This window comes from Otolemur garnettii, unplaced genomic scaffold, assembly GCF_000181295.1.
Source record: "Otolemur garnettii isolate 467f Iridium unplaced genomic scaffold, OtoGar3 scaffold00037, whole genome shotgun sequence".
In the NCBI taxonomy this organism is placed as follows: domain Eukaryota; kingdom Metazoa; phylum Chordata; class Mammalia; order Primates; family Galagidae; genus Otolemur; species Otolemur garnettii.
The window spans coordinates 2,005,515-2,032,994 of NW_003852432.1; the positions used below are offsets into that span (position 1 = coordinate 2,005,515).

Consider the following 27,480-nt stretch of genomic DNA (forward strand, 5'->3'; position numbering starts at 1 on the left):
GGTGGGAGTATTTGTTATTCACATGGAAGAGACTTGGCGCCGGATCGGCCAGCTCAGCCCCCTCAGCCTCCAGACCAGCCACAAGTGCGGCCGCGGCGCTCGCCTCACGCGACGGCGGCGGCGGCGGCGGCGGCGGCGCTGACATGGAGCTGCGGGGTCCCCGCGGGCTTTCTCGCCGCGCCCTCTGCGGGGAGCAGGGTAAGACTCGGTGCCGCGCCGCAGAAGGAGAAGAGGAAAGCGAGTGTGGAACCACAGGACAAAAAGCCCCCAGCCCCCAAACTCCCTCCAAACGCCGTACTTGCTCAAAAAGGAGATTTCGCCCTAATTGTATTCCTCTTTCCGCTTTCTTCCCTAAAACCGTTCAGTGGACAGCCAGGTGCACCGTTCGTTCTGAGATCACTTTAGAGATGTGCTTTTCCTGGGCATAAGTAGATGGCCTTGCACACCCGGAGTCTGCGAGAGAACTGGCAGGCGGAGGTGACGAGAACCGGGGAGAGGGAGAGTGGGCGCCAGGGGGCGAGGGGCTGGCCGGGCATCGGAGCTTGATTGGGTGTCTGTTGATTTTACGTTGCAAAGAACAAGGCAGCCACCCCTCTTGTCTGCCCATGATTACATTCCAGTGAAGAGGGTCAGAAAAGAGGGAAGCTTCGCTCGGAACTCCCAGGGCTTGGAGATGTGATCCCCCAAAAGTTTAGCCGGCGAATGAATGGGAGACCGAAGGGTGACGGGAAGGGGGCAGGCGCGCCTAGGATGCGCGGATGGGGCGGGCGGCGGCAGGATTTTAAAGAGCTCTGCCTCGGCTTGCTTGCCCCGGGTGACCTCCTGGACCTGCCCCGGCGGAATCCGGACTTGCCCCGCCAAGATGACGAGGTACTATGGTTGTGCGAATCTAACGGGAGAGATTTCCGAAGTTAGCGGCTTCCGGGAAGAGTTGGGGTAACCGCCGCCCGCCCGAGCGGGGGCTGGATGGATGTCTAACCCCGATCTAGGGAAGATGGGGTCGCGGGGGATACCCGTATCGCGGCACAGTGCACCTAGTGCCCTGAGTTGGTGTTGCTCCGAGTTAGCCCTCTGAGGTTGGGGTTTCCGTGCTTCCCCCACCTTTTGTGGCTCTCGGGCAAAACGCTGGAGTTCCCAGTCTTGTTGGGGTTGAGGCGAGGAGGAAAGGTCTCGGTGATTTTGTTTAAAAAGCAAAGGCAGATGCTCCCCGACAGCCCTTCGGCAGCTCCCGCGGCCGGCGGGGCCCGGTTTTCGGGCGTGGGCTCTCTGGCCGGCAGGTGCGGCGGGGGCTGAGGCGCTCCTGGCCTGGCCGCGCGCAGGGGCTGGATCCCCGGCGCGCCAGGGCACCCGGGCGGCGCCGGAATGCCCTGGCGGCGCGGGAAAGGCTTGAGGAACCAGGTACTGCCCCCCTGGCCCTGGGCTGTGCCCAAAGAACTGAGCAAAAAAAGAGGATGCGGTGGGGGAAAAGGGAACCCAGGGCGGGGTGAGTGGCTGCTGTCTGAGGTAGAGATGAGATAGAGACAGAAACAGAGACAGAGTTAGGGACCTCTCAGCCACACCGCGCGCAAGCCCATCTATTCAGCCAAAGAGCTGGAAGACCCCTTGAGGTTCTTACAGTTGGTGATAATATATCAACCCCCACCTCCAAAAAAATCAACAAAACAATCCCGTTTGTCTGACAGGCTCCCTTCGTGCAAATGAAATGCGGAGAGGCATGCGAATCACCCAAATGCGCAAAACGGCACCCCCACGCTTCCCTGAAGGATTGATTTCCCCTTGGTTCAAATAGTGAAGCCTGGGGTCAGAGGGTGACGGCGCACTCCAGGTGGAAGGGGTGAAAACAGACCTATTAGTCGGTTGCGGAAGCCGCAAACCCCTCAGTTCTCCAAGAAAGTCCCGCCCCAGGATGGAATGCCTATTTGCCATTTGGGGTGATCCTTTCCCACAGACCTGATGGTGTGGGAGTCTTGCAAACACCCAAGAATACACTAAGGGTCTCCATCACTACCGCTATTGAATACAAATCCTGCCAGCTAACTGAACTAGAAAACCGGGTCGGTGGTGGGAATACTTACAAGAAAAATTGTGAACGGGAGATACGCGTTCCAATGATAGCTTGTATTTTGCTTGAAAGAAAAATAGAATAAGAGCCACCAGCAGGTAGATCTTGGATAAACAGCTTACTGCACTTGCCTGTAATTTCCATTTTCCTTTATGAAATTGTTTGTCAATAATTGCAAAGGGCTGCAGAAACCACTTTAGTTTACGTTGGTCACTTGCTCGTGAGTAATATCGTGAAAGATCTCTATGGGAGACAGAATCAGCAGTGTGAAATTCATTCTATGTTTCTTGAAAATATGTGGTTTGATAATTTTGAAAAGAAAAGCCTTATCTATCCATCAGGGAAAATGAACCAATTTTTTTTTTAAATTTAGTTTTCCCATTTTAGAGTCAACTACAGGTTGTACCATGTCTAAGATAAAGACAGATAATTTTTGCTTTTAAATAAGGGATGTGAGAAGAAATAGATGAGGGGAGGCTCTGTAGGAGATGATCTACCCAGAATAAAGAAAAAATGCTAACACAGCTCTATACTGTTATTTAGGTTCAATTTGTTCTACTTGGTTTGTGCTAGCTAGTTTTGCCCTATTATGGTCGCTCCACAAGTTATGTATGGCTGCTTGGATAATTCTAAAAACATCTGAATCCAAAAGAAATTGAAAAGAAAGGGCTGAGTTCCAATGAGTGCTGGAGAAAGAGGTCTGGAGAGATGTGCTATTTTCAAAGTTGGCTGGGCAGGTTGGAGCTGCTGTGGGGCTTGTTTAATTGGTATTTATGCAGCAAATAACCCAGCTGATATTAACATTGGCAATTGTGTGCCACTCTTTGTGTAAGAATATTCCACAGTCTTCAGAGCATGAGGCGCAGGACACAACATACATGCTCATGATGGCGATATTTTTCCTTCCAAATTTCTTTCCTGTCATCTTCCTCAGGTAGTTAGAATGCCCAACATTAAGAGGGCTCTGCTTTATTTAGTCCAGGGAGGAGAGTTGCTCTGTCCCAGCATCTTAGAGGAAGGTGCTGCACTAATTTATCTCTCATTGGACCCACAGCAAAGACCTGGCCACATCTCCTTCGGAGTTGGCTGACTTACAAAGGTTCCAGAAACTTGCTAGTTTCTTGTTACACCCTGTTTGGGTGTCACCAGACTCACACATGTGGTCTGCTTAGCAAGGACAGTCAGTTCATTGTTCCAAGAGAAACTGTGAGCCGGGAGCCACCTGGATTATATTGCTTTCATTCCAAAAGGGGGTTTACTCTCTGGTAGGAGTTGGAATTTAGGTTTGGGCTTTCTTTTTTCTTTCCTTCCACTTTTTTCTTCCTTCCCTCCTTCTCTTCCTTCCTTCCTTTGTTCCTCCTCCTCTTCCTTTCCTCCCTCAGAGAGGATTGATTTTCTTTGATTTTCATTTCTATTTGGTGCTTTGACTGCTTGTGATGAACTCACTCACTCACTGGGAAGGACCTGAGGCATAATGTGTCTCCTTCCAGGATATGCTTTACAAGTGGTGGGCATTGCAGTGATCTGAGGGTCACTGCTGAGAGACTTCTGACTATAGCCTCTCTGGCTTGTTGCATCACCAGCCTTAACTACTATTAGTATAATGGTGGTATTTCTTTGGTAAAGAAATTATGGCTGTCCTAGGAATCATCTTGGAAATGCAGATGTTCCAGTTGGGGAATGACAGTAAAATGTCTTCAAGTTTTGATACCTGCTAATGAATCCACTTATTCCGTAGGGAGGGCCAAAGTAGTGAGAGAATAAGATCTTGGGGCTGAGATCTGGTAGGAAACATCCATCTCAGCTTTGAGGGAGAGAAGAGACCAGCCCTGAGGAGAGGAGGACAGGGAGGGCAGGGAGGCAGTTGAGCAGAAGTAGGAAGATCTAGGAAAGGTCCAAGTGGAGTACATGGAGTCTGTTGAGTGCACGTGTTGTCAGTTTCCTGCTTTTCCTGGTAGAGTTGTGCCTAAAGCTAGAAATATGGGCTGACTTCCCCAGTGGTAATGACCAATGGCAGAAATATTATATTCTGCCTATAATTTAGGAAGCTTTCCTATTGTCCTCTTTTCACTGCAGGAGAATATCTTGTCACCACTTCCTTCAGGAAAGCCCTGTGGGGGCTCCAAGTGTCCATGACCTTCAGTTCCCCACGTCAGACATTGACTTTTCCTCAATCTTCTTTCCAGTTTTTCTTCAAACTCTGTGCTCTCAATATGGGCGTTCTGGGGTCGGTTCCTTGGACATATGACTGTTATTAGGATCTCACCAGCCCTAAGGGCGATAGGAAATGGTTTTCTCAGATTTTCCCAGAATAATACTCCAGTGAAATATTTTAGTTTTAGGACTGATTGTTAAACAAATAATATCCCTGTACGTCCTTACAGCACTTGGAGTTGACAAAGTACTTTTACATACATTATAATAATTTGATTTCACAATCTAGGAGGAAGGTAGAAATCATTTCCCATTTTAGAAACAACAAAACTGAGACCAGGTGAAGTGACTTGCCCAGTGCCATGAATGGGGGGAGTGAGAGTACAATCAGGGTCCCCTAGGACTCCAGAACATCCCACCCACAGTTTACATTGTTATATTAGGGTTAGCTGCATATCCAGCATGGTCTCCTGCATATCCAGCATGGTCTCCTGCATCCAGAAGAAGAAGCTAACAGGAGTCCTGCATTTCAATCTGACCTGAGACTTTAGACTCAGTCTTATACATACACATTCTTTCTGCTTTGAGGCTCCTCATATCCGAAATGGGGGCTGTGTTTCTATCTCATAGGTGTATTTTAAGAAGGAGATGAGATAATGTGTGTGAGGCTCCAGGCACGTTACTGTAGGCTTTCAAGAAGTGCTAGTGTCACCTCTTTTCTCTCATTTTCTGTTATATGCCATGAAAGTGGCTCCTCATTACTTTAAATATGGTCTTTTTATGTAGTAGCTGTGTTATTGGGAAAATAAGGGCACAAATTGAATTCTACTAAGTCGGATTGTTTTTTAAATGCATGGGATTTAGCGATGTAAAGGAAGCCTGTGGTGAATTCTTTTGTAATGCAAATAATCACTTTCATATTTGTCTATTCAGTAAGTTCAGCTTCTCTTGTATCAGATTTTCTTAATATGGGACTTGTTTGGGTAGAAGAGCTCTCACAACCTCTCAGTGATGGGAAAAAGTTATTCAGCTTGCAAGCAAAATCAGTTACTCTGTTCAGCTGGTAAAACCTTGCTCTGATGTTTGTGCATATTTCATATTCACTTATTATTAAATAATAGAATCTCAGAATGAAAAACTGGAAGATACCTTAGAGATCTTATGGTCTATCTCACTTGTTTCACAGATGAGGAAATTGAAGCACACAGAGGTGAAGGGACGTGTTCAGTGTCACCAGCCAGTGACTATTCCACAAGGATCCAATTACAGGCCTCCATTGCCAGGGGAGAACTGTGCCCCATTCCCACTCTGCCTCACCAACAATCCACAGGCACACACACATGTGGCAGCAGGGAGATGACACAGAAATAGGATACGTTTTCAAAAACAACCATAAAGAGTTGCAAGTGTGGGCATTTTTATGAATTGATGACAATTTTCAGCTTAATCTTTTCTTTAAGGAGCTGAATAGAATGCAGCATAGGAGTGCTGCTTTGGTCTTTTTATGAGAAAAAAAATTACCATTCTTGGCTAATGATATTCCTCAGCAAGGATTAAACCATATCATATCTTAATTGTACTTGCTAAGCACCAGAGGAAGACAGGACAGGAGGCCCTCGATGGACCCTGCGAGTTTGGGTGGGTGTGTTCCCACCGGCATCAGTCCCGCCCGAAAACCTGATTTGAAGCAAATGTGTTTGGAAAAACTGCATTAGGTATTCTCAACCCCTTGAGAGACTCAGGAATCACCCTCCTGAAAATGCCCCCAGATTGTCCTTTCTGAATTAGTACATTATTGTTCTTTGAGAGCTAATCATTGAAGATGTACGCATTTCTGAAAGATTTTTGTGGAGGGGCAGGCCCCCTGCCATGTGTGGCCAGAGCAATTCCCTGCACCACTGGGACTTTCTCCAAGCACAGGACACACTTTGGGGACCTGAGGACTTTGGCAGCGCTGCCATTCACTAGCTGAGGGCTTGGTTGACCCCTCTGAATCTTCTTTTCTCATTTATACAGGAGCTAATGGTCACTGCATGAAAATTCATGGAGATACTATGTTAGGTACTTAAGTCTTTGGTACTGAGAACATAGGTAGAAAATAAAAAGAGGGAGAATTCTGGGATCTGGCCCATGAGAAGGTGTCCTTGCTATTGGCCTTTCAGGAAACAGCTAGTACACTCTTAGGGAACCACAGACTCAAGTTCCAGCCAGAGGGCCTGCTCCTGAGGAGTGCCAGGTCTGTGGGACTGCCAGTGGAAGGGCATATGATGTTTGATGAATGGTGTGCTCAGCATGGGTTGGGAGGGAGTGTAGCTAGGGCTCTGAGATTCATGGAAACTTCCCTGCAGGGTTGGTTGGCCCTTCCCTGTGGTCCCAGACATAGTCCAGGATGTCTGCTTTCCTGGGAGGTCAGTTTCAGAATTAGGGACCTCACACCATGCAAAAGTCTACCAGCATAGCAAGGTTCCTACCACACCCTGGAGGAAGGGCAGTTTGAGAGTAAAGCTGCTATATTTTAAATCAAAAACTGAATACAAAGTAGAGCTATTTGAATCTATAGCACAGAAAAATTACAATTTCTTTAAAACCCATTGACTCAAACTAGGATAAATTTGGATTAGAGTGCACAAGAATTAAATAAGAAAAAGATTAGGCAATTTAAGATTATACAATGTGACCTAATTGTGATGTAGTTTTTTACAAACTTTCAAATATATTTTCCTTAGAATTTAAAAGGGAAACTAAACTTTCTAGGCATCAGGAGTCTTTGATTTTTATGACAGTGTTTCAAATTTTGAATAGCTGCAATATTTAAATATTTTATAAGTAGCTCTGATTTTATTTTCAAAGTGACAAACAAAATTCAGTAAAAATCTCCCCAACTGGGTAAATATAGACAAAGTCACTCTGCCTTAGTAGATAATGAATTACAGACTAGGTCAACAACAACAGCTCCTGTCTGCTGAGCATTCACCCTATACCAGGTACTGTGCTTTCCACATATGCTGTGTGACAGCTTCTGTCACCCCTTTATAGACAAGAAAATCAAGCTTCAGAGAGGTTACATGCAATTAATTCTATGTTGCAGAGGAGGAAACTCAAGCAAAAATTCAAGTGAACTGTTCAGTGTTCAATAAATGAAACTGAAATAAAACAAAAACTGAGTCTCTCATTTTCCATGTCACTGCACTCATCCATTAAGCAAAACTGATTCCTGCCTCACTGCTATTCATCACCCAGTCTTTCCTTGAATTACAGCTCCAGACAGAGCTATGAGATATCCAAGACACTAAACATTATTGCAAACACCAGTAATTTTAAAGGCAACTCGATTTTATTACTTCCAGGACTCTATAGCAAGTGGAACTAGGTTAATGCCACATGAATAAGTAAGGATGCTTTGTGATTATCAGAGGGACTGTTTGTATATTTGTCTATAATTGAAGACCATTTATTCTCCTAAGTATTTTAAGCACTTTGGAGGTGGCTTGGTGTAATAAAGAAGAACAACAGGTCCCATTTGTTCCCCCTCCTCCATATTTCTCCTTCACCCTATTATCTATTCATTCTGTGCTGTGTCAGAGTAAGGGTCAACCCAACCATGTAGACTTGTTCTCAAGTTTTCAACTAATGACTGGAATTAATGAAGTTTTACCACAGGTTTTCCTTGTGAAATTGTAAAATACAATCCTATTCTTAATGGGCCATCAGTGCAGTTTACAGTCTATCACTTCAATGGTCTCATCCAGAAAGTCCAGTTGGCTTTCTAAGTATTTCCTTTAGTGGGATGCCTGAGGTCAGGCTGTTATTCAATCACAGATTTTCTGAGGGAGAAGCAACTGCCAGGAGAATTGAGTGTGAGTTACCAGCAGTTGAGAAGTGAGAAAAATCAGAAAAAGACTAAGTATTTGGGAGCAGCACAGAGGAAATCCATGGCTTAATATGTACCAGGAAGAGGGAAGTCTTATCATAGCAGCAAAGAAGTCTCTGTAGGCTGTTGGCTGGCCAGCCCTCCAGCTGGACACTCAGAAATATAGGGCGTTGGCTATTAGTTCCGTTTTCTAATCTGAAATTGAAAAAAGGGCAGCTTTTTCTAAAGGTGTGTGGGCATATGCTCAGTTGTCCCCTGAGGAGTCCTCATCCTTTCTTTTGGGAAATAGGGGACAGAAAGAAAGTTACATGAACTGCAAGTTTAACAAGTGGATGGAAAATATAACCAGATATTGTTCAAATTTCAGGTTTCAAACCCATATATAAAGAGATTAGAAATGAGCATTAGATTAACCATCCTACCAAAGTAAATTGATGCATTAATCAGTTCTCATAATTATATATGCTTTTCAAATGTCGGATTCCCTGTGTTAAGTTAGTTTTCATTTTCAGTTAAATGTCTTTGAAAGTCTTTTGAAAAAATCTTATGGAATTCTTTGAGGATGAAGGGCCCAGAAAAAACCTTTTCTATAGATTTGCCTGTAGACTTTTTCACTCCAGGTTATTTCTAGTCTTGATGAAATAGCTGTTTTCCCCACTGAGTCAGACAAATTAAGAAGCTCTTCAATTGATTGCCAGCTCTGATTTGCTTCTACTGATTCTGGGATCAAGGCGTGCTTACTTCAGAACTGTAAGCATACCCATTGCTTCCACCCTGACTAATTAATTGGAAACCCTGACTATGGTGATAGGAATATCTTCACACATAACCTTCCCTACATGTTTAATTTCAAGTCTTTGTTTTGTTACTAGAGAAAAATATATGAAATAGCTGACATTTTATGTTAATTTTTGTAAGCCATAAAACTTATGCTTTTTTTTTAGCTCTTTGGATGGATTTCTTTCTATCTTTCTTACTATAATTGAATAATCACATTTCCCCCCTTGGGAAATCTGAGGCAACAAAAAATATCATTAACAGATGACTGGCTTGTTGACTACATCACAAAAAATAACCTTTCATTATGATTTTGTTGATAACATTTAAATGGTATAATTCAGATAGCTGTAGAAAATAAAAACAGATTTGAAAAGTCATGATGCCATCAATCACAGGATTTTTACCTTCATGGCAATAGGATTTATTGAAATAAAATGATAAATAAAAATAGTTTCTGGCTTGGGAGAATCAACCTAGTTTTTGATACTTTCCTGTTTCCCTTGCTCCAAAAGTGTCATCAATCTCCCTGTTTAGAGGCAGTGCAGCCAGGTGTTCAGAATCACTGGGGGACAAAAGGAATTACTTTCTTACTGAATAGGAGAAAAAAAAATTTTTTAAAGAGATTGCTGTAAACAGGGCTTGAAAATGCAGACCTGCTGAACTGAACTCCCTTTTTCCCCCTCCTCCTGTCCCTCAGGAATAATTCTGCTACAAGGCTGACTACAAGGACATGAATTGTTGACCTCATCTCAACATTGGAACCTCAGAAGTCATTCTAACTTTTGCACCATTCCAGGCAAGTGGACTTTATAAGGAAATAAAATTGAACCTTAGGGGTCTGATGGAGATTCACTGTGACGTTCAAATCAAGAAAACTTGCTAATGCCCGCAGAGCCTTTTCTTCATGGGCCCTGATGGTAGCCTCCAGAAGGTGCAGCCTCAGGTGGTCCCCCTTCTTCTGTGGCAAGAATAAACTTCCAGTCTTGGGTTGCAACACCACTTGTGGAAAAAATGGTATGCGAGGGAAAGAGATCAGCCTCTTGCCCTTGTTTCTTCCTCTTGACTGCCAAGTTCTACTGGATCCTCACAATGATGCAAAGAACTCACAGCCAGGAGTATGCCCATTCCATACGGGTGGATGGAGACATAATTTTGGGAGGTCTCTTCCCTGTCCATGCAAAGGGTGAGAGAGGAGTGCCTTGTGGGGAGTTGAAGAAGGAAAAGGGGATCCATAGACTTGAGGCCATGCTTTATGCAATTGACCAAATTAATAAGGACCCTGATCTCCTTTCCAACATCACCTTGGGTGTCCGGATCCTCGACACATGCTCCAGGGACACATATGCTTTGGAGCAGTCTCTCACATTTGTGCAGGCATTAATAGAGAAAGATGCTTCTGATGTGAAGTGTGCTAATGGAGACCCACCCATTTTCACCAAGCCTGACAAGATTTCTGGCGTCATAGGTGCTGCAGCAAGCTCCGTGTCCATCATGGTTGCTAACATTTTAAGACTTTTTAAGGTAGGTGAAGGCATTGTCTTTCTGACCACTGTGAAAGGATAGTGAATTGTTGTGACTCCAGGTGCACATTTAAGAAGAAAATGAAGATGGGGAAGGTGCTCAGAGACCCTCTCATTGTCATGAGGCTCTTCAAATAGGGCATTCTGTGTCTGCAATTCTGTATGAGTTGGTATAGTTCCACTATTTACGATCAATTGGATTAATTTTGACTGCTTCCCTCCCCCCCCTAAGAGGAAGGTAATAATTTCTGTGACATACTAGGTCTTTGTCATCTTGGGATAATCTCCTTATTAGGTTTATTTTAAATCAAAGCAAGAATTTCAAAAGAGAATAATGAACTCTTAGCACATTTATCATGCAGAACATTTCTATAAGTATCTGAACTATAAGATACTTTTCTTGATGAAACTTCTTTAAGGTGGGATGCTGTGTTATGACAAAAGTTTCTTAGTGAAGAAACAGTCTTTATTGCTAATGTGTAGATGGGAGTGACACTCTGGGAGGTAAGCTGGCCATAAGTTGTCAGGCTTATTCTAACAACAATAGAGGAGAACCTCATTAATTCAGACTGCTCTGATACAGAGTTGGAATAATTATGTGTAATTCTTATCAAGTTAAAAGTTCAACTCTAGCAGGATAAATGATGACATTTTTGGTTTAGGTTTAATGATCTGTTGCCTATACATTGCACTTATAGATTGGATAAAATTGGCAAAATGAAATCATATAGGCAAAAACACTTTGAAAAGCATAAATTTCTGTGAAAATAAAGTACCTTAACTCACTATTTTCATTAACTTTCTCATTTTATTTATTAATAACCATTGTGTAGTCTTTTATAATAGACGTAATTTATTTGATTGGAATTACTTTTCACTCTGATTTCTTACTCAGTGGGACATAACTTTTCCAACTTAACCTGAGTTATGAACCTTTGTTTTACATTGTGACAAATTATTCCTATGCATATTAGATTTGAAAATATTAAAAACTGTGGGGAAGTCTGATAGATGTTGGATATTGTGAAAAAATGAACAAAGTGATGGAAAACGTCACACAAAAGATGAAAGGAATTGAATCAAAGGATTTTTGGTTTGGAAGGTACCTGGTCTGGCCTACTTGTGCTGCAATCTGTTCATTAACCTCCCCTCGAACGGCAGTGCAGCCTCTGTATGAATTGCCTTAGTTTAGAAGAGAAAATGCTAAGAGGCAGCTTAATGGCTATTTTCAGATTGATGAAATTTTCTCAAATGAAGAGGATGCTGAGCAGAAGCTCTGTGTATCTAAGGAGTACTGAAGAGGCACAAACAGCCTTCAGGGAGTGCTGGAGACATTGGAGCAGGACATTAGGAAGAGCCCCTTGGCAATAAGAAGGACACAGAATTAAAATAGGCAGCCAAAGTTGCTCTAATTCGCCATCTCTGGAAACCTTCAAGGGAAATTAGGTAGTTGTTAATAATTTCTCTTGGGTTAGCTGACTCCTTGCCTAGCAGCAAGATGCAGAGCCAGGATTCTTCAGGTTTCCTCCTACATCCTGGGACCTAGGACTACTCTAGCAGTCCCAGCTCTGAGCCGCATGGCATTTGCTGCCCAGGAGTGGTGTCCAGCACAGAAACTTTCCCAGCTCCCCTCTCATATTTGATCTGTTCCTTACCCGCTCCAAGGCATCTCTTCTGTTCTTGACTCAGTGGCTGTGGCTCAAATACACCCACTTCTGGAGGAGAGGAAAACCTCTGTGAGGTTCTTCTCCCTGTTGTTTCCCTTCCCTGAACACCAGTTCTGGTGTTCATCCATCCCATTAACTCCTGTGAGTCCTGGCCTGTTCCCAGAGCCTGGTGCCTAGCTCAAAGTGGGCAAGGATTTGAGGAGGGGGGCAGAGGAGATAAGGTGCTTATTTGAAGTTTTTTGAAGCTTGTTTACATTAGTTTTTGACACAGAATCAGCTTATTTGTAAAATGACAGTGATGATAAGACCATTTTAGGTTTTGGGGTATATTTAATAAGAAAATGTAGATGGAGTCTTCTATCTACATATGGCCATGTCCTTTGGTTTGCTGAAGGACACCTCAGACCACCTGACTGCAAGAGGAGATTTTTTTTATTAAATCATAAACACATAGATCATGTATACATTAATGCATTTATGGGGTTCAATGTGTTTATTTCATATAGAATTAGGAGCGTTTACATCACACTGGTTAATACAGTTTTGTTTTAAGCAGGCTGGATCTGTCTTTGCTCTGCTCTGCTCTTCCCTTATTGGCTGTCCAATTCTCTACTTTCTTGGCTAATTTTGGAGGGGCTATATCTGATGGGATGAAGAATTATTATTGACTCTTTGGGCAGAGTCCAATGCCCCAGGCCAACACCTGCAGGGGCTATCCTTGACTGAAGTACAGGGAGTAGGTCACTTTTAGCCAGGTGGGGGCGATAGTTATAGTTGATGCCATAACTAATGTGATCAGTGCGCTGGCCCAGAGTGAGCATTTAATATGCAAAAGCAAATCCATTTATTATTCAAATTACTGGACTTGAAAAATTGTTCAAAAGTCAGTCAGTAAGGAGGTATAGGTGCTCAGCCCAGCTTCTGGCTGATCTGAAATGGTTTGAGTGTGAATGAGAGAGTAATAACTCATCATTGTTGTGCTACTTTAATTTCCTTTACTGATTTATATGTGACCTTCAGCTAGCACTCCATGGTGACATTAATTATGAAATAATAATGGTCACTCTTGGGACAGGAAATTGTCCAGTTTGTGTATGGATGATTTCTGTTTATACACATATGCTGGAACTGATGTGAAATATTAGAATAGCTATCAAGGGAATGGTAAGTAGTTAGTGCCCTGGGAATTGGCATATAGTCCATTATGAGTAATGATAGTTTTCTCAAGTCAAATGCTATGACTGGAGTAAAAGTAAATTTTAGGACAGTTTTGTAGAGTTTAGGCCCCTGCAGGACAGCGTAAGACCTATAGAATCTAAAAAGATATACAGACATTGATGTACTGCTACTTTTTCCTGGATTAATAGAGTTGTATGAAAACATGCACAAGAATGGAGGAAAAAGTATCCAATGTACACACCCCTACTATGAAACTAATTTATACCTTTTATATGAAAACTATAACCAAATAGCCTAAGAATATGGGGAGGGAGGAGGGAGAAAGGAGGGGGGAATGAGTGGAGGGAGGAGGATTGGAGGGATCACTTCTGAGGTTTATCTTACAGGGGTACAAGTGAATCTTTATAAGAGTAGAATGTGAATGTTTTAAAACAATAACTGAGAAAATGACATGAAGGCTGTGTTGACCAGTTTGATGGAAGTATTTCGGATTGCATGTGAAAACCCCACACTGTAGCCTAGAAGTGAAAAAAAAAAAAAAAAAGAAAACATGCAAACAATTAACCTTGTTTGTAATGGATACAAACCAGGTCTTTTTTTTTTTTTTGAGACAGAGCCTCAAGCTGTCCCCCAGGGTAGAGGGCCGTGGCATCACAGCTCACAGCAACCTCCAACTCCTGGGCTCAAGCGAGTCTCCTGCCTCTGCCTCCCAAGTAGCTGGGACCACAGGTGCCCGCCACAACGCCCGGCTATTTTTTGGTTGCAGCCGTCATTGTTGTTTGGTGGCCTGGGCTGGATTCAAACCCGCCACCTTAGGTGTATGTGGCTGGCGCCTTAGCCACTTGAGCCACAGGCGCCGAGCCCAAACCAGGTCTTAATTCATGAATTTACTTATTTCTCTGCTCAGCAATAAACATGAATTGGGGTTTTAAGAATGTGTCTGGGACCTGTTTAAAACTTTACAAAAAATATTTGGGACAAAATTGGAAGTAATCTCCAAATCTATCAGTTCTCCTCTTTTAGAAAACTATGGGAAAGTCTTTGCCTGTGGGCTCTCCCTGAACTAAACTGTGAAGAAGACAAAGTCCTCCAGGCATCCCCAACTACTGCTTTCTCCCAGCTCATGCCTCCTGAGGCAGGGCAGCCTCTCCTATCCTTGTATTCCGCAGTGTTCCCCCAGTCAAAACCTAATACAAAGGCTCTATGTATTATCTGTTGTCTGTATCTGAGTATGACTGTGTTTAAGTCAGAGGAGAATTTTATTTCCCATAGGATCACTGATGGTGAGTGTAATGATTTGTCTTTAAAAGGGGATCACAGCGTCAGTGGGGGAGGTTTTTTAGTCTCTGAAATGCAGAGACTGCATCTCCTGGATGGCCGCCTTGACTACCTGGAGTGCAAGAGGCCCTGCTCATCTGAACTACTGGAAAGTGATGTCCTATCTTTATTTTTCTTCTTATCAAAGCTCAGAATCCAGGGAAAACATTGGCCCCTTTAACTTCAGGGAAGAGCTGGACAAGGGGCTGGAGCTGGACACAGCTGGGGAGCAGAAGAAGCTGTGTGGCCTCGGCCTAGGGTCCTGAATGGATTGCTAGACTGGTGGTGCTCAATCCTGATATGGGGTGGGGTTTGTGCTGCTCTTGCCTCACGTCCAAAGGAGTGTGTGTTGGATTATCAAAACAACCCAGAGTCTTTTCAAAAGGCAGGACCCAGTGACTGAGTGTGTGCCTCCCAAAACCATCTCTGGAAATTGTTTTTGCTAAGAGGAATGGTTCATATCCCTCAGGTGTGTTGGAAGTGGAACCAAGTTTGAGAGCCACAGAACTAGGTTTTAATAATGTGAAATTTCTAGAAGCACTACCATGTCTTAATACACACACACTCATATACTTGTCATGTGTCTGCTGACATGGGGCAGAGCGATCACCTGGGTAATTATTTGACCCATGTAGTATGTTAATGGCTTTAAATAATAGTAGTATCAATTAGGATAAGGCAAGGTAACTGCAGAACAGCAATCCCAGAAAGTCCATCCTATCCAAAGGTATGAAGGACACCTCAGGGCCTCCTATATTGCAGAGCCCAGTGTAAAGAGAGGCCCAGCTTTCAGGTAGACCTTGTGTAGCTTGAAAAGAATTATAAAGGAAGGAGGGGGTCTTTTAGAAATGTTGACTGGGAAGCACATAAATTAACTTTGTGTTTTATAGAGAGGTCAATTTCCCTCCCCCCCTTTCTAGAATATTTCCACTCTTTTCCTTTAAATTAGAAAAGATGTGTTTCTTCAAACACTAATAACATGTCTTACTTTGAGAAAAGATTGAACATTCTATGTTAAAAATAGTACATTGATGCTGGAGGTAACTCACATTAATGTCCACAAAGATGAATTGGGTTATAAGAGGACAGTGTCAGATATAATTCCTCTCTTTTGTTTTCCTAGTTAAACTTTGCCTGGATTGTTAATTTTCCACTCTTGAAGGATAGAGGTTAGATGGTCTGTAGTGTATCCTTCCCAAAGCAATCAAATAAGACTTTTAAATAGAAATCCATTTGTGGGTGGGCTAGATAATTTCTTCCCATGTGGAAGTATGCTGGTTATAAATGGCTAAAATTGATCTTTATACGAAGTCAGTGAAGTACAGAGAAGCATCCCGTTTCCCTGGAAGTCTTTGCCTACCCTGCTGTGTTTATCAAGATAAATTTTCTTCCAGGAGACTCCACTAATTGTTGTAACCACTTCCATAAGGCTGCACACTTTGTGAGTTATTTATTACATACAATGGGCTTTATTAACTGTAAAACTATGAAAAGGCAAATCTGCCATATCCAGGCTCGTCTAGTCGCATAGACAGATAAATGAGTATAACTGATAAACTCAGCAGGAAGTAACATTTCAGGTTAAATCTTATTTGATGGTAAATAGATAATGAAAATTGAAAGACAGACTTCTTCAGTTAATCCTTTAGTACTGTAGCGAACTTTAACTTTGAAAAGAGCCCACTCTCCTTAGATGAGAAATGATGGGTATTCTTTCTTACAGTGACTCAAAGTGGTGGTATTGGGGGAGAATGGGCACTGCCTGTGGTGAGTGACACTTAAACTCACAGTCAGAGACTCAATCAAAAATGCAGACTTTACATCTTTTGTGTTATCCTGGATGGAGGTGAAACACATTCTTCTTAGTAAAGTATCACAAGAATGGAAAAGCAAGTATCCAAGGTACTCAATACCAATATGAATCCAGTAGAAGATATAATACAAGCTCACATAAGAGAAAAACTCAATTCAATTCAAACTGGGGAAAGGGGAATGAGAGAGGGGAAGAGAGGAGGGGACTGGTATGCTCCCATTTAATTGACACAATGTAAAGGGATTGGCACACTTTTGGGGTGCGGGCACGACTACAAGAGGGACTCGGCCTAACATATTGTAACCTAGTTGTTTGTACCCTCACCTTAACCTGAAATAAAAAAAAATGCAGACTTGGTAATATCTCTCTCCTTCTTAAAACTCCTAGGGCTATTGTTACTCCCAGGAGGAAGGTCTGCCTCTACTTTGGGAAGTCTTTTCTCACTTTCCTTGACTAGATGAAGTTTCTTTGTTACATGTAAAAAAGAAGCAGCCTGTGTTTCTTAGCATTTATCCCACTCTGTTGTAGTTATTTACTTGTCTGCATCCCCCACTAGCCCATAAGCACCATGAAGGCAGGCTCCACATCTATCTAGTTTGCTGCTGTATTCCTAGCACCAGCACAGATCTTTCTGGGAACCCAACAAATGTTATGTAATGAATAAATAAATAAACCACATCTCTCTACTCCTCTCCTCCCAGTCTCAATATTGGAAATAATGTGTGTTGGGCAGATAGGAAAGAAATAGAATTTTGTTTGTTTTTAGAAAGAGGAACAGAAGGAAGGAGAGGGGAGAAAGAAGGAAATATGGTATATTTTAGGAATTCCTATTTTTGTGTCATTTCTCATTTTCCTACAAATTCACATTTTTGCTAAACAGATTTTTTAACGTTAAAAATTTGCATTGTATATTTCAAAATTGCTAAAAAAAGTAGATTTAAAATTTTTCCACTACACAAAGTATGGGAGGTGATGGATTTGTTAGTCTTAGGTAATCATCTAGCACTATAAACATAAATCAAGACATCACACCCTGTACACATATGCATTTATCATTTGGCAATTAAAAATAAGATTTACCAAATTAATAAGCAAAATACATGAGGGAATTCTCATTTTGAAAGCCTTAAATAAGTCAAAAGTCTCACTTAGAAAGCAATAAATTAGTAAAATTTTCATTTTGAAAGCAATAAATAAGTAAAATAAAGAGCCCATTTCCAAACACATAAATCTTTAATAAATTCACACACACGATTTTATTAATAAATGTGTGTCTTACATCTTTCTGTTTTAATTAACAAAATATCTGGGGTGGGTGTGGTAACTCATGCCTGTAATACTACCACTCTGGGAGTCTGAGGCAAGAGTATGCTTGAGGTCAGGAGTTCGAGACCAGCCTCAGTAAGGGTGAGACCCCTGCCTCTCCCTCATCTCTACTAAAAACAGAAAAATTAGCCAGGTACATGTTATCCCAGCTACTCCTGCTGAGGCAGGAGGTTTGCTTGAGCCCAGGAGTTTGAGGTTGCTATGAGCTAGGCTGAAGCTATGACACTTTATCCTTGGCAACAGACTGTGTCGCAAAAAAAGAAAAAAATACATATATATTTATATTTATATATGTAGTACATAGGAGAGAGATTGCCACGTTGGTTGAAGTAGTTCTACCTCAGTAATTCTCAACCTTGGCTGCATGTTAGCATTACCCGAATAGTTTTTAAAAAATATAGGTGCCCAAACCCTATCCAAGACCCGTGAGATTGAGGTGGGGCCCAAATTGGTATGTTTCAAAAGATCATCAGGTGATTGTGATATTTGTCCAGGACTGAGAATAGCAAAACTTTGTTTTTTTAAGGGCTGCTTGGTTTTTATTTATATGGATAGGCCATAATGTATTGTACCTATCCCTACTAGACGTGTCACTTTTCTTTGATTTCTTTTTTTTTAATTTCAAAATATTAAGTGGATAGAATTGTTTTTGTTACATGGAAAGCTTTTATAATGCTTATGTCAGGGTTTATACACTGTTGGTGGTACTGCAAATTAGTACAACCTCCATGGAAAACACTAAGGAGACAATTCAAGGAACTAAAAGTAGACCTATCGTTCTTTGATTTCTTAAAATCATTTCTGATTTGAAAAACAGTTCAAACAGAGCCTCATCCAGATCCTGTTAACTCTAGAGTAAATTTTGGTGTCATAAAGCCTTTTCTCAGACCAAGAAAAGGGCTGAATTAATGAATTACCAAAAGCGTCTTGCAGTAGGCAGGCTTCCAAGACACAGGCATAACCGCAGGCCGTAGCTCTTCATGGCGGTGTTAAGTTAGAATCAGTGTCATGGTCATGTGCTCAGTCTCTTAGAGGAACATTATGACTGTTGTTTGGTGGAGCAGATTTTCAACTTGGTGAATTTAAATTAAATCTTTTTTACTTTCCTTTATTTCTAGCTTTAAGGGGTCAAAAATCTTATAGTGAATACTGAAGACATCTTAAGAGCTTACTTGATGATTCATGCCTATTTATAGGGTGTTTTAAGTAATGAGGTTGTTTTAAAATTAGTGAGAAGTCTTCCTAAGAGAATGATTTTTGACTGGATGCTATGTATTTTCTTTAAGAAGTTATCAGAAAACTCTTCCAGAACAAGTCACGGTATGTGGAAATAAATAAATAAATCTGCATAAGGAAGGGACTGTGTTCTTTCCACTCATTTGCCCTAGAGATTGTAGTGTTCCAAACCTCATTTTACAGACTTTATTTTTTAGAGCAGTTTTATGTTTACAGCACAATTGAAAATTGCAGTGGTTTTATTTGGTTTTAGACTCTTGCCAGAAAAATAAGAGACTCCCAGACTCTTCTGAATGTGGCTTATTGCAACCAAGGGTTGTCCCTTTCCAGGAAGACTGAATGCTGTTCCCTGTCTGCAGTCCAGTGGCTCTCGAACTTCAGCTTGCACAAAAATCACCCAGAGGGCTTGTCAAAACACAGGTTGCTGAGCCTCCTTCCAGAGTTTCTAATTCAGTAGGTCCTCGGTGGTGTCCGAGAACCGGCATTTCGTATGGTTTGCAGGGGATACTGAGATCGCTATTCTCGCAGACCATACTTTGAGAACCACTGCTCTGTGTTAGCTGCTTGCTGGCTGGCCAAGCAAGTCCAAGTGCATCACACAAAGCGAGATTTAACAGTGTTCTGTCTGGGAACAGCCTTTTATGTTTTGACACATACCTGGTTGGATTTCCATTTATATTGGTCATAATCATGGCAGCTGTTGTGTGGATTTATTTTTAATTGTGTGCCCTTTTGAAAGTTGTGTTTCTTATTCAATAATGCAGAGCTTAGGAGTGATGATTAGTGTAATGGTCACTTGAACACGATTCCTAAGGTAGGGTCATCCAGATTCCCACTTTTACTCGTTTTCACAGAGACAGTAGAGCAGACTGATTTATGAAACTTAGACTGTAAGATACACATTAACTGAGAATTGAGAACAGTAAGAGATGAAGGAGGCTGTGATTTGTCTCACCTACCAGCAATTTGTCATCAGAAACCATGACAGCTACCTCCTGATTTCCATTATGCAATGAGATTGCAAATAGCATTCCACAGCAGTCTTAATCAATAGAAGGTCACAAGAGGTCCTTCTTTCCCCTCAGTGGGGAGAGGGCCTATTTACCCATTTAATTGATATAACATATTTTTCTGGCAAGAGACAAGATATCTCTTTTAGCTGTAATTGGGGACTTTTCCTATTCCCATGCACTCTTCAGAGAATAAAACTGTACATGTAATCTTTACGTATTTTAAATATATAAGGAATGTCAGGTGCAATATAGTGGTCTAGGCATAGCACTGTCTGCAGCCATCTTTATCTGTTTCCAGAATGAGGCCAATCTCTGTACACTAGTGCATTAGCCCCAGCATGCTAACAGACAGGTGTTTTCAATGTTGGCCATTAGTCTACCTTGGAGCCCCTTCCAGGCTCCCTCTGAGCCTAGGGAAGCTGGTTTCCTGGTATCATACAGCCTCAGACCTGTTGGTTAGTTTCAGTTGGGCTGGGCTGGGCTGGGCTTAGAAGGATGGGAGGATTATACAAACTGAGAGGCCAGAAGAGGAGGAAGGACCTTCCAAGCCTGGGAATCCCATGAACCTTTGACCTAATACCAGATCATGTTCCGCTGTGTCTGGGTGGAAGTAAGTGGAAACCTCTTTCCCTCCTCACAGCATCTCTCTGCTATGACAAAGCTTCAAAGGATTCCTTTAAGAGTCTCCTAGGAGGATTCAAACCAGGGAAAGGTGAAGTGCTATGTCCCACTGAGCACAAAACTCTGGGCTTAAGTTTAAAATCCAAATCAGTGAGCACAGAGCTTCCTGGGGGTGTCGTGCTGTGCCCTCTGAGTCAGGGTTGTAGGAAGAGGTAAAGTGGGTAAATTGCTTTGGGATTTCAGGAAGGAGCTATCAAACCCAAGAGAAGTCCTCTTCCTCCTGTGCCCCCATCCTTTGCACTCTGGAAGTCCATATAACTTAAAATCAAAATTTTTTCTCTGTTGTTCATTTGCCATGCCAGACATGCATATCTGGACTACTTATTAAACATAGATACATAATTGGTGAGAGAGAAATTAAATGCTTTAGCAGTGAATTGATTTTATTTGCCTCATTCCAGAAAGAAAAGAGGCCATCCTTGAAGGGCTCAGAGTTTCTTCTTTATGTTTTCTTGACCCTTGAGTAAACTGGGAGTAATCATATCTGCACTGTCTCTGTTTCACAAGGTGGTTATAGCTCTCAGTAAGATAAAATATTTTAAATGTAAAGGGTTTTGAGTGACTTGGAAATAGGTTGTGTATCGAAAATGGCATAAATGATTGTTTTTCTCCTTGTGCTGCAGCAGTTTAACTTGTAATTTCTACTCTCAGAACCCCGCCTATTTAAATGGGAGCTCAATGTGAGATGCTCTGTTGTCTCTGAAACCACTGGGATGGAATTTTAAATTCCTGGGTATGTTTTTCTCTGCCTGGGAAAAGAAGATACTGAAAATTTCATTTTTTACTTTGGATTCCTTTATTTCATTTATATATTCATGCAGTTGAAGTATCTAGTGATTTTGCTGGTGTATAAATTAATATTTACAGGTAAAACCTTGCTGAAATAAAATAGATTAAGTAGAGAATATTTTTCCCACAGCTTCCTTTTGTAAAGAAAATGAAATAATTCAGCACCACTCCTTTACTGAATGCTCCATCTGTCAGCTCCGGGCTGATCTGAGCCAACATCCTCTTGGGAGTTTTAGGGACCAAGGGTCTGCCTCTGTGGCAGGGTGGGTTTAGCGCATGCTGGGAATATGGGGATTTTTAAATTGAGACTTATATTTTCCCTTAAACATTTCTGTGGATTATGGGCAACTAAAACAAAAACGTGTATTTTTGGCCTTGTAATTACAATTAAATTTCTGCCTATACTGATCTGTATATGCATAGCACATAATACATTTTTTCAGATATTATATCAGCGATCTAAAGCATTGTAGCTCAGGATTGATGAATAAATATTATTTTAACTCTTTATTTTTAAAAATTTCATGATGTTTAAATTAGTAGCATTAATTTTTCGTATTGGTAAGGTGATATAAGTTTAGAGTTTTTGAAGTAAAATATCTACATGGTGAGAATTAGCTCCCACAACCCCCATCTATGCTCATTTAGAAAATGATTCTTAGGGACGAAAAACACACAGTTTTGGATTGTACTTTGTTTTAAAACAACTCAGAATTAAGTGGAATTCTATAGTTTTTATGAAGAATGGATAATATCCACTATGATCCATAGGCACTGGACATCTTAAAGATGTTTTAGGAAGCTTGGCACATAGTAGGTTGTTTTTAACTGATAATTTTTCCTAGTTCTCCAAATACTTGGAATCATAAGATCTGGGTTGACAGGGATTTTGGAAGTCTTCTACTATAGGCTTTCATTCAACCTCAAATCTGTTCAAGTAAAAGCCTTGATAGGTAGTGATTCAATGCTGTCCTTTGTTTTTCTTACTTGTGTTAAACATTCTTTCTCCACTCAATCTTCCTGTCTTCTGATTTTTTTTTTCCCTCCTTGGGACAATCCTTCAAATGTTTGAAGACCCCTCGTATTTCTGGGCCTTGAGTTATCCAGGCTATACATCACCCGCTCCTAATAGAAACAGTGCAAGAGCTAATGTTTACTGACACCTTCCTCCATGCCAGACACTGTGCTAACCTCATAATATGCCTGATCTTATTTGATCCTTACCACAATGTTGTCAGAAGGGATATGATTTTCAGATAAGGAAGTGGGGGTCCTCACCCAGAAAGTAAGTGGCCAAGTGGGATTCGAACCTAGATCTGATGGATCCCAGTGTCCATGCTTTCAATTGCTGCACTGCCTTTTAGTTAGGTTTTCAAATTCTTTCTGTATAGTTCCTTTTCTCCAAACACTGTCCTGCTATTAGTTTAACCCTATTCCAAGGTAAAATCATTTTTCCTTGTTGTTCTAAAAGACTGCTTTCAAGACGGAAAATTATGACCTTAACACAGAGGGCGTCAACTCTGAAAGCCTCATGGTCTTAGTGTGTAGGTGGCCAGAATGGCAGGTGGGCTGGCACATCCATGGTGGGAAGTGGCCTCAATACAAGGAGGGAATCTGGCTGCCATGACCCCGTGGACCTTCCCTGCTGCTGGAGCAGCCACATAGCTCCCAGAAAACATTGGGAAATGTAATGTTCTCTTAGCAGAATTGATGGGAGCTTCCTATTGTTCCAGATGTTTTCTGAGGCAGATACAGAATGGGAAGAGTTTGTATTTCTTCAGATGTTTAGAGCAGTTTGTGTATCAGGAAGTGTTCCATGGAAGGATGAATATATCCAAAATTCCCTTTTGAAGTTGATGGCAGGATGTGGTGAAATTGCTTGGACTTCAGGGAAACAAAAAACATCAAAATAAGTACATGTGGTTTGCGCCTACTCCTTTCCCAAACTGACACGTGACCTGAGACAACATTTCCTCATCACATGGGATCAAATTCTGGATCACATATTGAGATGACAAAATGAACATATTCATATTTAATTTCTTTTATGTACTTCTTGTTTCTGTTAGAGTCTAGTCTAGAATGGGTGGATATATTGGGTTCAGGGTTTGTATGATATTATCAATGTCAGTAAAGCAGACTATTCACTTTCACCTATGTGGGGAGAATCCAGAGTTATAACTTTAGTTTTTGTACGTTGGCTGATGAAGAGAATTGGGTCCTTTCAGCCACTATTTTGGGTAGACTGAAGAGCGGCCCCATCTGTGCATCCCTCACCCAGCCCCAGGGCCTCCCGTAGTGGGACTGTGTTTCTCACGATGGCCACACAGTCCCCCTCCTTTGTTAACCTTCCTTGATATCTCCTTCCCAGCCTTCTTTAATGTAAGTTATAATACATTCAGTTATGCCTTTACTTTGAAAACACTTTTGATCTTTTTAGAGTTCCTCTAGGTTTTCCTATTAGATAAAAACAGCTTTTTATACCTTTTGTTTCCATGGTAATAAATTCCAGGTCTACTTTAGAAAACCACTGGCTTCGTGTGCCAGTGGAAAGTTGGAGCATTATAGACTAACACGATAAACACCAGCCCACCTGTAAAAGGAGTACAGGCTGACAGAAACCCTTCACAATCATGGTCATGGAGTGATGTGTGCAGTTTTTTTTTTTTTTTTTTTTTTTACTGCAATCAGTGGAATTTGGAAAGTAAGTCCTGCATTGCAGAGAAATAGCTTGGGAACATTAGCTGGAATTTTAGTGTTCACTAATCAGCTCAAGGCAGAAAAAGCCTAATTACTTGAGGCATTAATTTTCAAATTTAACAGTAGATAAGACACCATAGAATCCCATTTCTGAATCTTCTGCAGCCTTCCTGAGGTTTTTATAAGTGTCAGTTCTGCTCTTGGGAAGTCACAAGTGGAAGGAGAGACATTTTCCTTTTGGTGAAAGGAAGATTGTTTCCAAAAGATTCAGGGAAACCTACCTGGTATTGTCTGTAAATATACCTTTTAGGAATTTGGGGTACAGGTCAGAATTCAACAGATGAATGTATTACAGAAATTTGGCTAAAGACAGGGCAAGCATAAAAAGAAGAGAGATTCTGGGGAAAAAAGAATGACTTTTATAAAAAGCTTCAGGATTCTGAATATGTGAAAGGAGAAAGGGTGATCAGAATTTTTATTTTTTCAACCCTGACTCTATCCCCTACCACCCTGCTCTTTGCTATGTCATGGCTGTTGGGAATAAGAGTCTAGAAAAAAGGCAGAAAGGAAAGGATGGGAGGCTGGAAAGAAGGTCGAGGTATGTGCCAAGTTGCTTGGGTTTATTTATTTGGAGGGAGACAGTGACTCAAAGTTCCTTTTTTCCTAATGTGGATTTTAATATTTAAAGTTATCAGTGTCATCATTGAGTATATTAGGATGCTTTTCTGTTGATATAATTAAAATTACCTTTGGAATAATGAATGACATGTAGTGTACAAATTATCTCCCCAGGTCTCCCTTTACCCCTTTTTTTATAAAGCATAAAAATTATAAAAAACTGTAATGGAAAGTTTTCAAAGTATTTTTCTAGGAGATACAATGTTGAAAGTCCAGAAATCCAGTACTAACATATTCTATGAATTTGTTTACTACAAGATTTGGAGGCCTGGAAGGATTCAGGACTCCCATTTTATTGGAGATTCAATTAATCTGGTACTCAGTATTTATTTTCTCTTAATATTTCTAAGACTGAAGATGCCTGTTAAAAATAGGTTGTTAGATCTGGCAGGTAGAGTAAGGCTGACTGATCTTGAACCCAGCTGGTCTCAGCCTTTGGGGCACTCTTCCAAGTTGTTGCACTTACTGCCTCTCCTTGCCCAAGCTGCATCAGTCCGTTATTAGCCATCTTAGTTCCATTTTTCTGGCAGTGGCAGTTGCACAGAAAGCAGAGCTCTTGGCTTTTGTAACCAGAACGTCAATGTACCATCCGTCCCCAGGAGGGAGCTCTTACCGTGCTGAAGGTCAGCCAAGACCCAATCCTTGACAAGGAGCTCTTTTGGCTGTGCTGGCAGGTTAGCCTGCTGCCTTTGAGAAGGGCCTTCCAGAAGCACCAGTGCAAACATTCCCTAACCTTCCCCTCAAGGCAGAGCTCTGTGGAAGAGCCTTTTGGGTTTCTCTCCTTGTCTCATCCCAGTTGTACCCCCAGAGCAGCAAATGGGCTGTGCTCCCCTGTGAAAGGGTCTAGTTAGCTCTCGAGTGACCCTAATGTAAGAGGTAGGGATGCCCTCATTCTCCCTCTTCAGACTCTCCTTGGACTTTTCCCTGATTTCTTATGAGTTATAGAACATTTTATAGAATTCCATTTTGATTTATTCACAATGTTTTAGAGTGTTTACATGGCTTTTTTTTTTTTTTTTTTTTGACTGAATCTCACTCTGTAGCCCTAGGTAGAGTGGTGTGGCATCATAACTCACAGCAACCTTAAACTCTTGTACTTTAGCAAGCCTCTTGCCTCAGCCTTCTGAGTAGTTGCTGATCCTCTGCATCACTATACTGGGCTAGTTTTTCTATTTTTAGTAGAGATAGGGTCTTGCTCTTGGTACATGGTTTTTAACATACATACATACATGATTACCACAGTTTACTGGTGGTGTCATTTTGTTAGTTCCAATGAAGTTTAGGGAATTATTTCCCATTAAACGTCCCCTTTGTGATTTTCTTAGAAATTTCCTTTGCATACTTTGAGAACACCATTAGACAGTGTTATGCTTTTTGCTTTAATCAACTGGATCTAGAAAAACTCATGAGGAGAAGCAAAGTCTATTGTTTTTACCCACATTTTTGTTCTGTTGTTTTTTCTTCCTCCCTGGTATTCCAGGTTTCCTTCTTATATCTTTACCTTTCTGTTTAGGGAACTTCCTTTAGCCCTTTTTTTAGGTGGGTTCGCTAGTGACAAATTCTCTTAGTTTTCCGAAGAACGTCATCCCTGAAGAATATTTTTGCAGGATGCAGAATTCTAGATTGATAGTTCTTTTCTTTCATCATTTGAAAAATGCTGTACTACTTTCTCCTGGCCTCTTTGGTTTCTTATGCTAAATCTGTCATTCAAATTGTTCCCCCAGGGGCTAATACATCAATTTTCTCTGTCTATTTTCAAGATTTGTTACTTTGTCTTTTTTGTGTGGTGATGATGCACTTGGTTGGATTTCTTTGGATTTACCCTATTTGGTGTTTGCTCAGATTCTTTTTTTTTTTTTTTTTTAGAGACAGAGTTTCACTTTGTCACCCTCAGTAGAGTGCCGTAGCGTCACAGCTCACAGGAACCTCCAGCTCTTGGCCTTAGGTGATTTCTTGCCTCAGGCTCCCAAGTAGCTGGGACCACAATACTGGGCTGATTTTTGTTGCAGTTTGACCTGGCCGGGTTCAAACCCACCACTCTCAGTATATGGGGCCGGCTCCCTACTCACTGAGCCACAGGCACCACCCAGCTCAGATTCTTGATTCTTCTTGTTTTTTCCCCAACTTTGGAAAATTTTTAGTTGTTATTTTTTCAAGTACTTATTTTTAGCCCCACCTTCTCTTTCCTCTCCTGGGAGTTAGATGACCTAAATTTTAGACCTTTTCTTAATAGTCCCATAGGTTTCAGAGGCTATGTTCTTTCTTTCTGAGTCTAGTTTATCTCTGTTATTTAAGGGCGATTCTGTTGTTCTTACCCTAAATTCACTGAGTTTTTCCTTTATCCTCTCCATTTGCTGTTGAATTTATCCATGGGGAATTTTTTTTTCAGTTATGATTTATTTTAGTTCCAAAAATTTCTACTTGTTTCTTCTTCCTATCTTCTGTTTCTTAGCTGAGAACTCCCATTTCTTTGCTAACTCTTTGTAGTTTTTTGTTTCAAGAATGTTTGCAGTTGTTCCTTGAAGCTGATACCACACTGGCTACAAGGAGGAGGGGTACCTTGTTACTGCTCTCCGGGTGACCTTCACGATGCTATTGGGCTCTGACTTCAGAACTGCAGAGTGGTGGTGGTAAATTCCTGACTCTCCCCCACCTCCTCAGAGAGGATTGTCCCCAGCACAGAGGAAAGTCCAG

The 27,480-nt window shown here is 41.4% G+C and overlaps 1 protein-coding gene across 2 annotated transcripts in view; it reads left to right on the forward strand.

The window, feature by feature from the left end:
- The first annotated feature begins 618 nt into the window (after window positions 1-618).
- GRM8 (glutamate metabotropic receptor 8) overlaps window positions 619-27,480 on the forward strand; it is a 771,592-nt gene continuing 744,730 nt past the window's right edge. Inside the window, exons 1-2 of one of the 2 annotated variants that reach the window (XM_003789771.1) lie at window positions 619-870; window positions 9,565-10,388. In XM_003789771.1, coding sequence (XP_003789819.1) covers window positions 9,879-10,388 — 510 coding nt within the window. In that variant the 5' untranslated portion in view covers window positions 619-870; window positions 9,565-9,878. Of the gene's footprint in view, window positions 871-9,564; window positions 10,389-27,480 lie in introns of those variants that run through there. The other variant, XM_012805131.1, reaches the window with a different exon arrangement.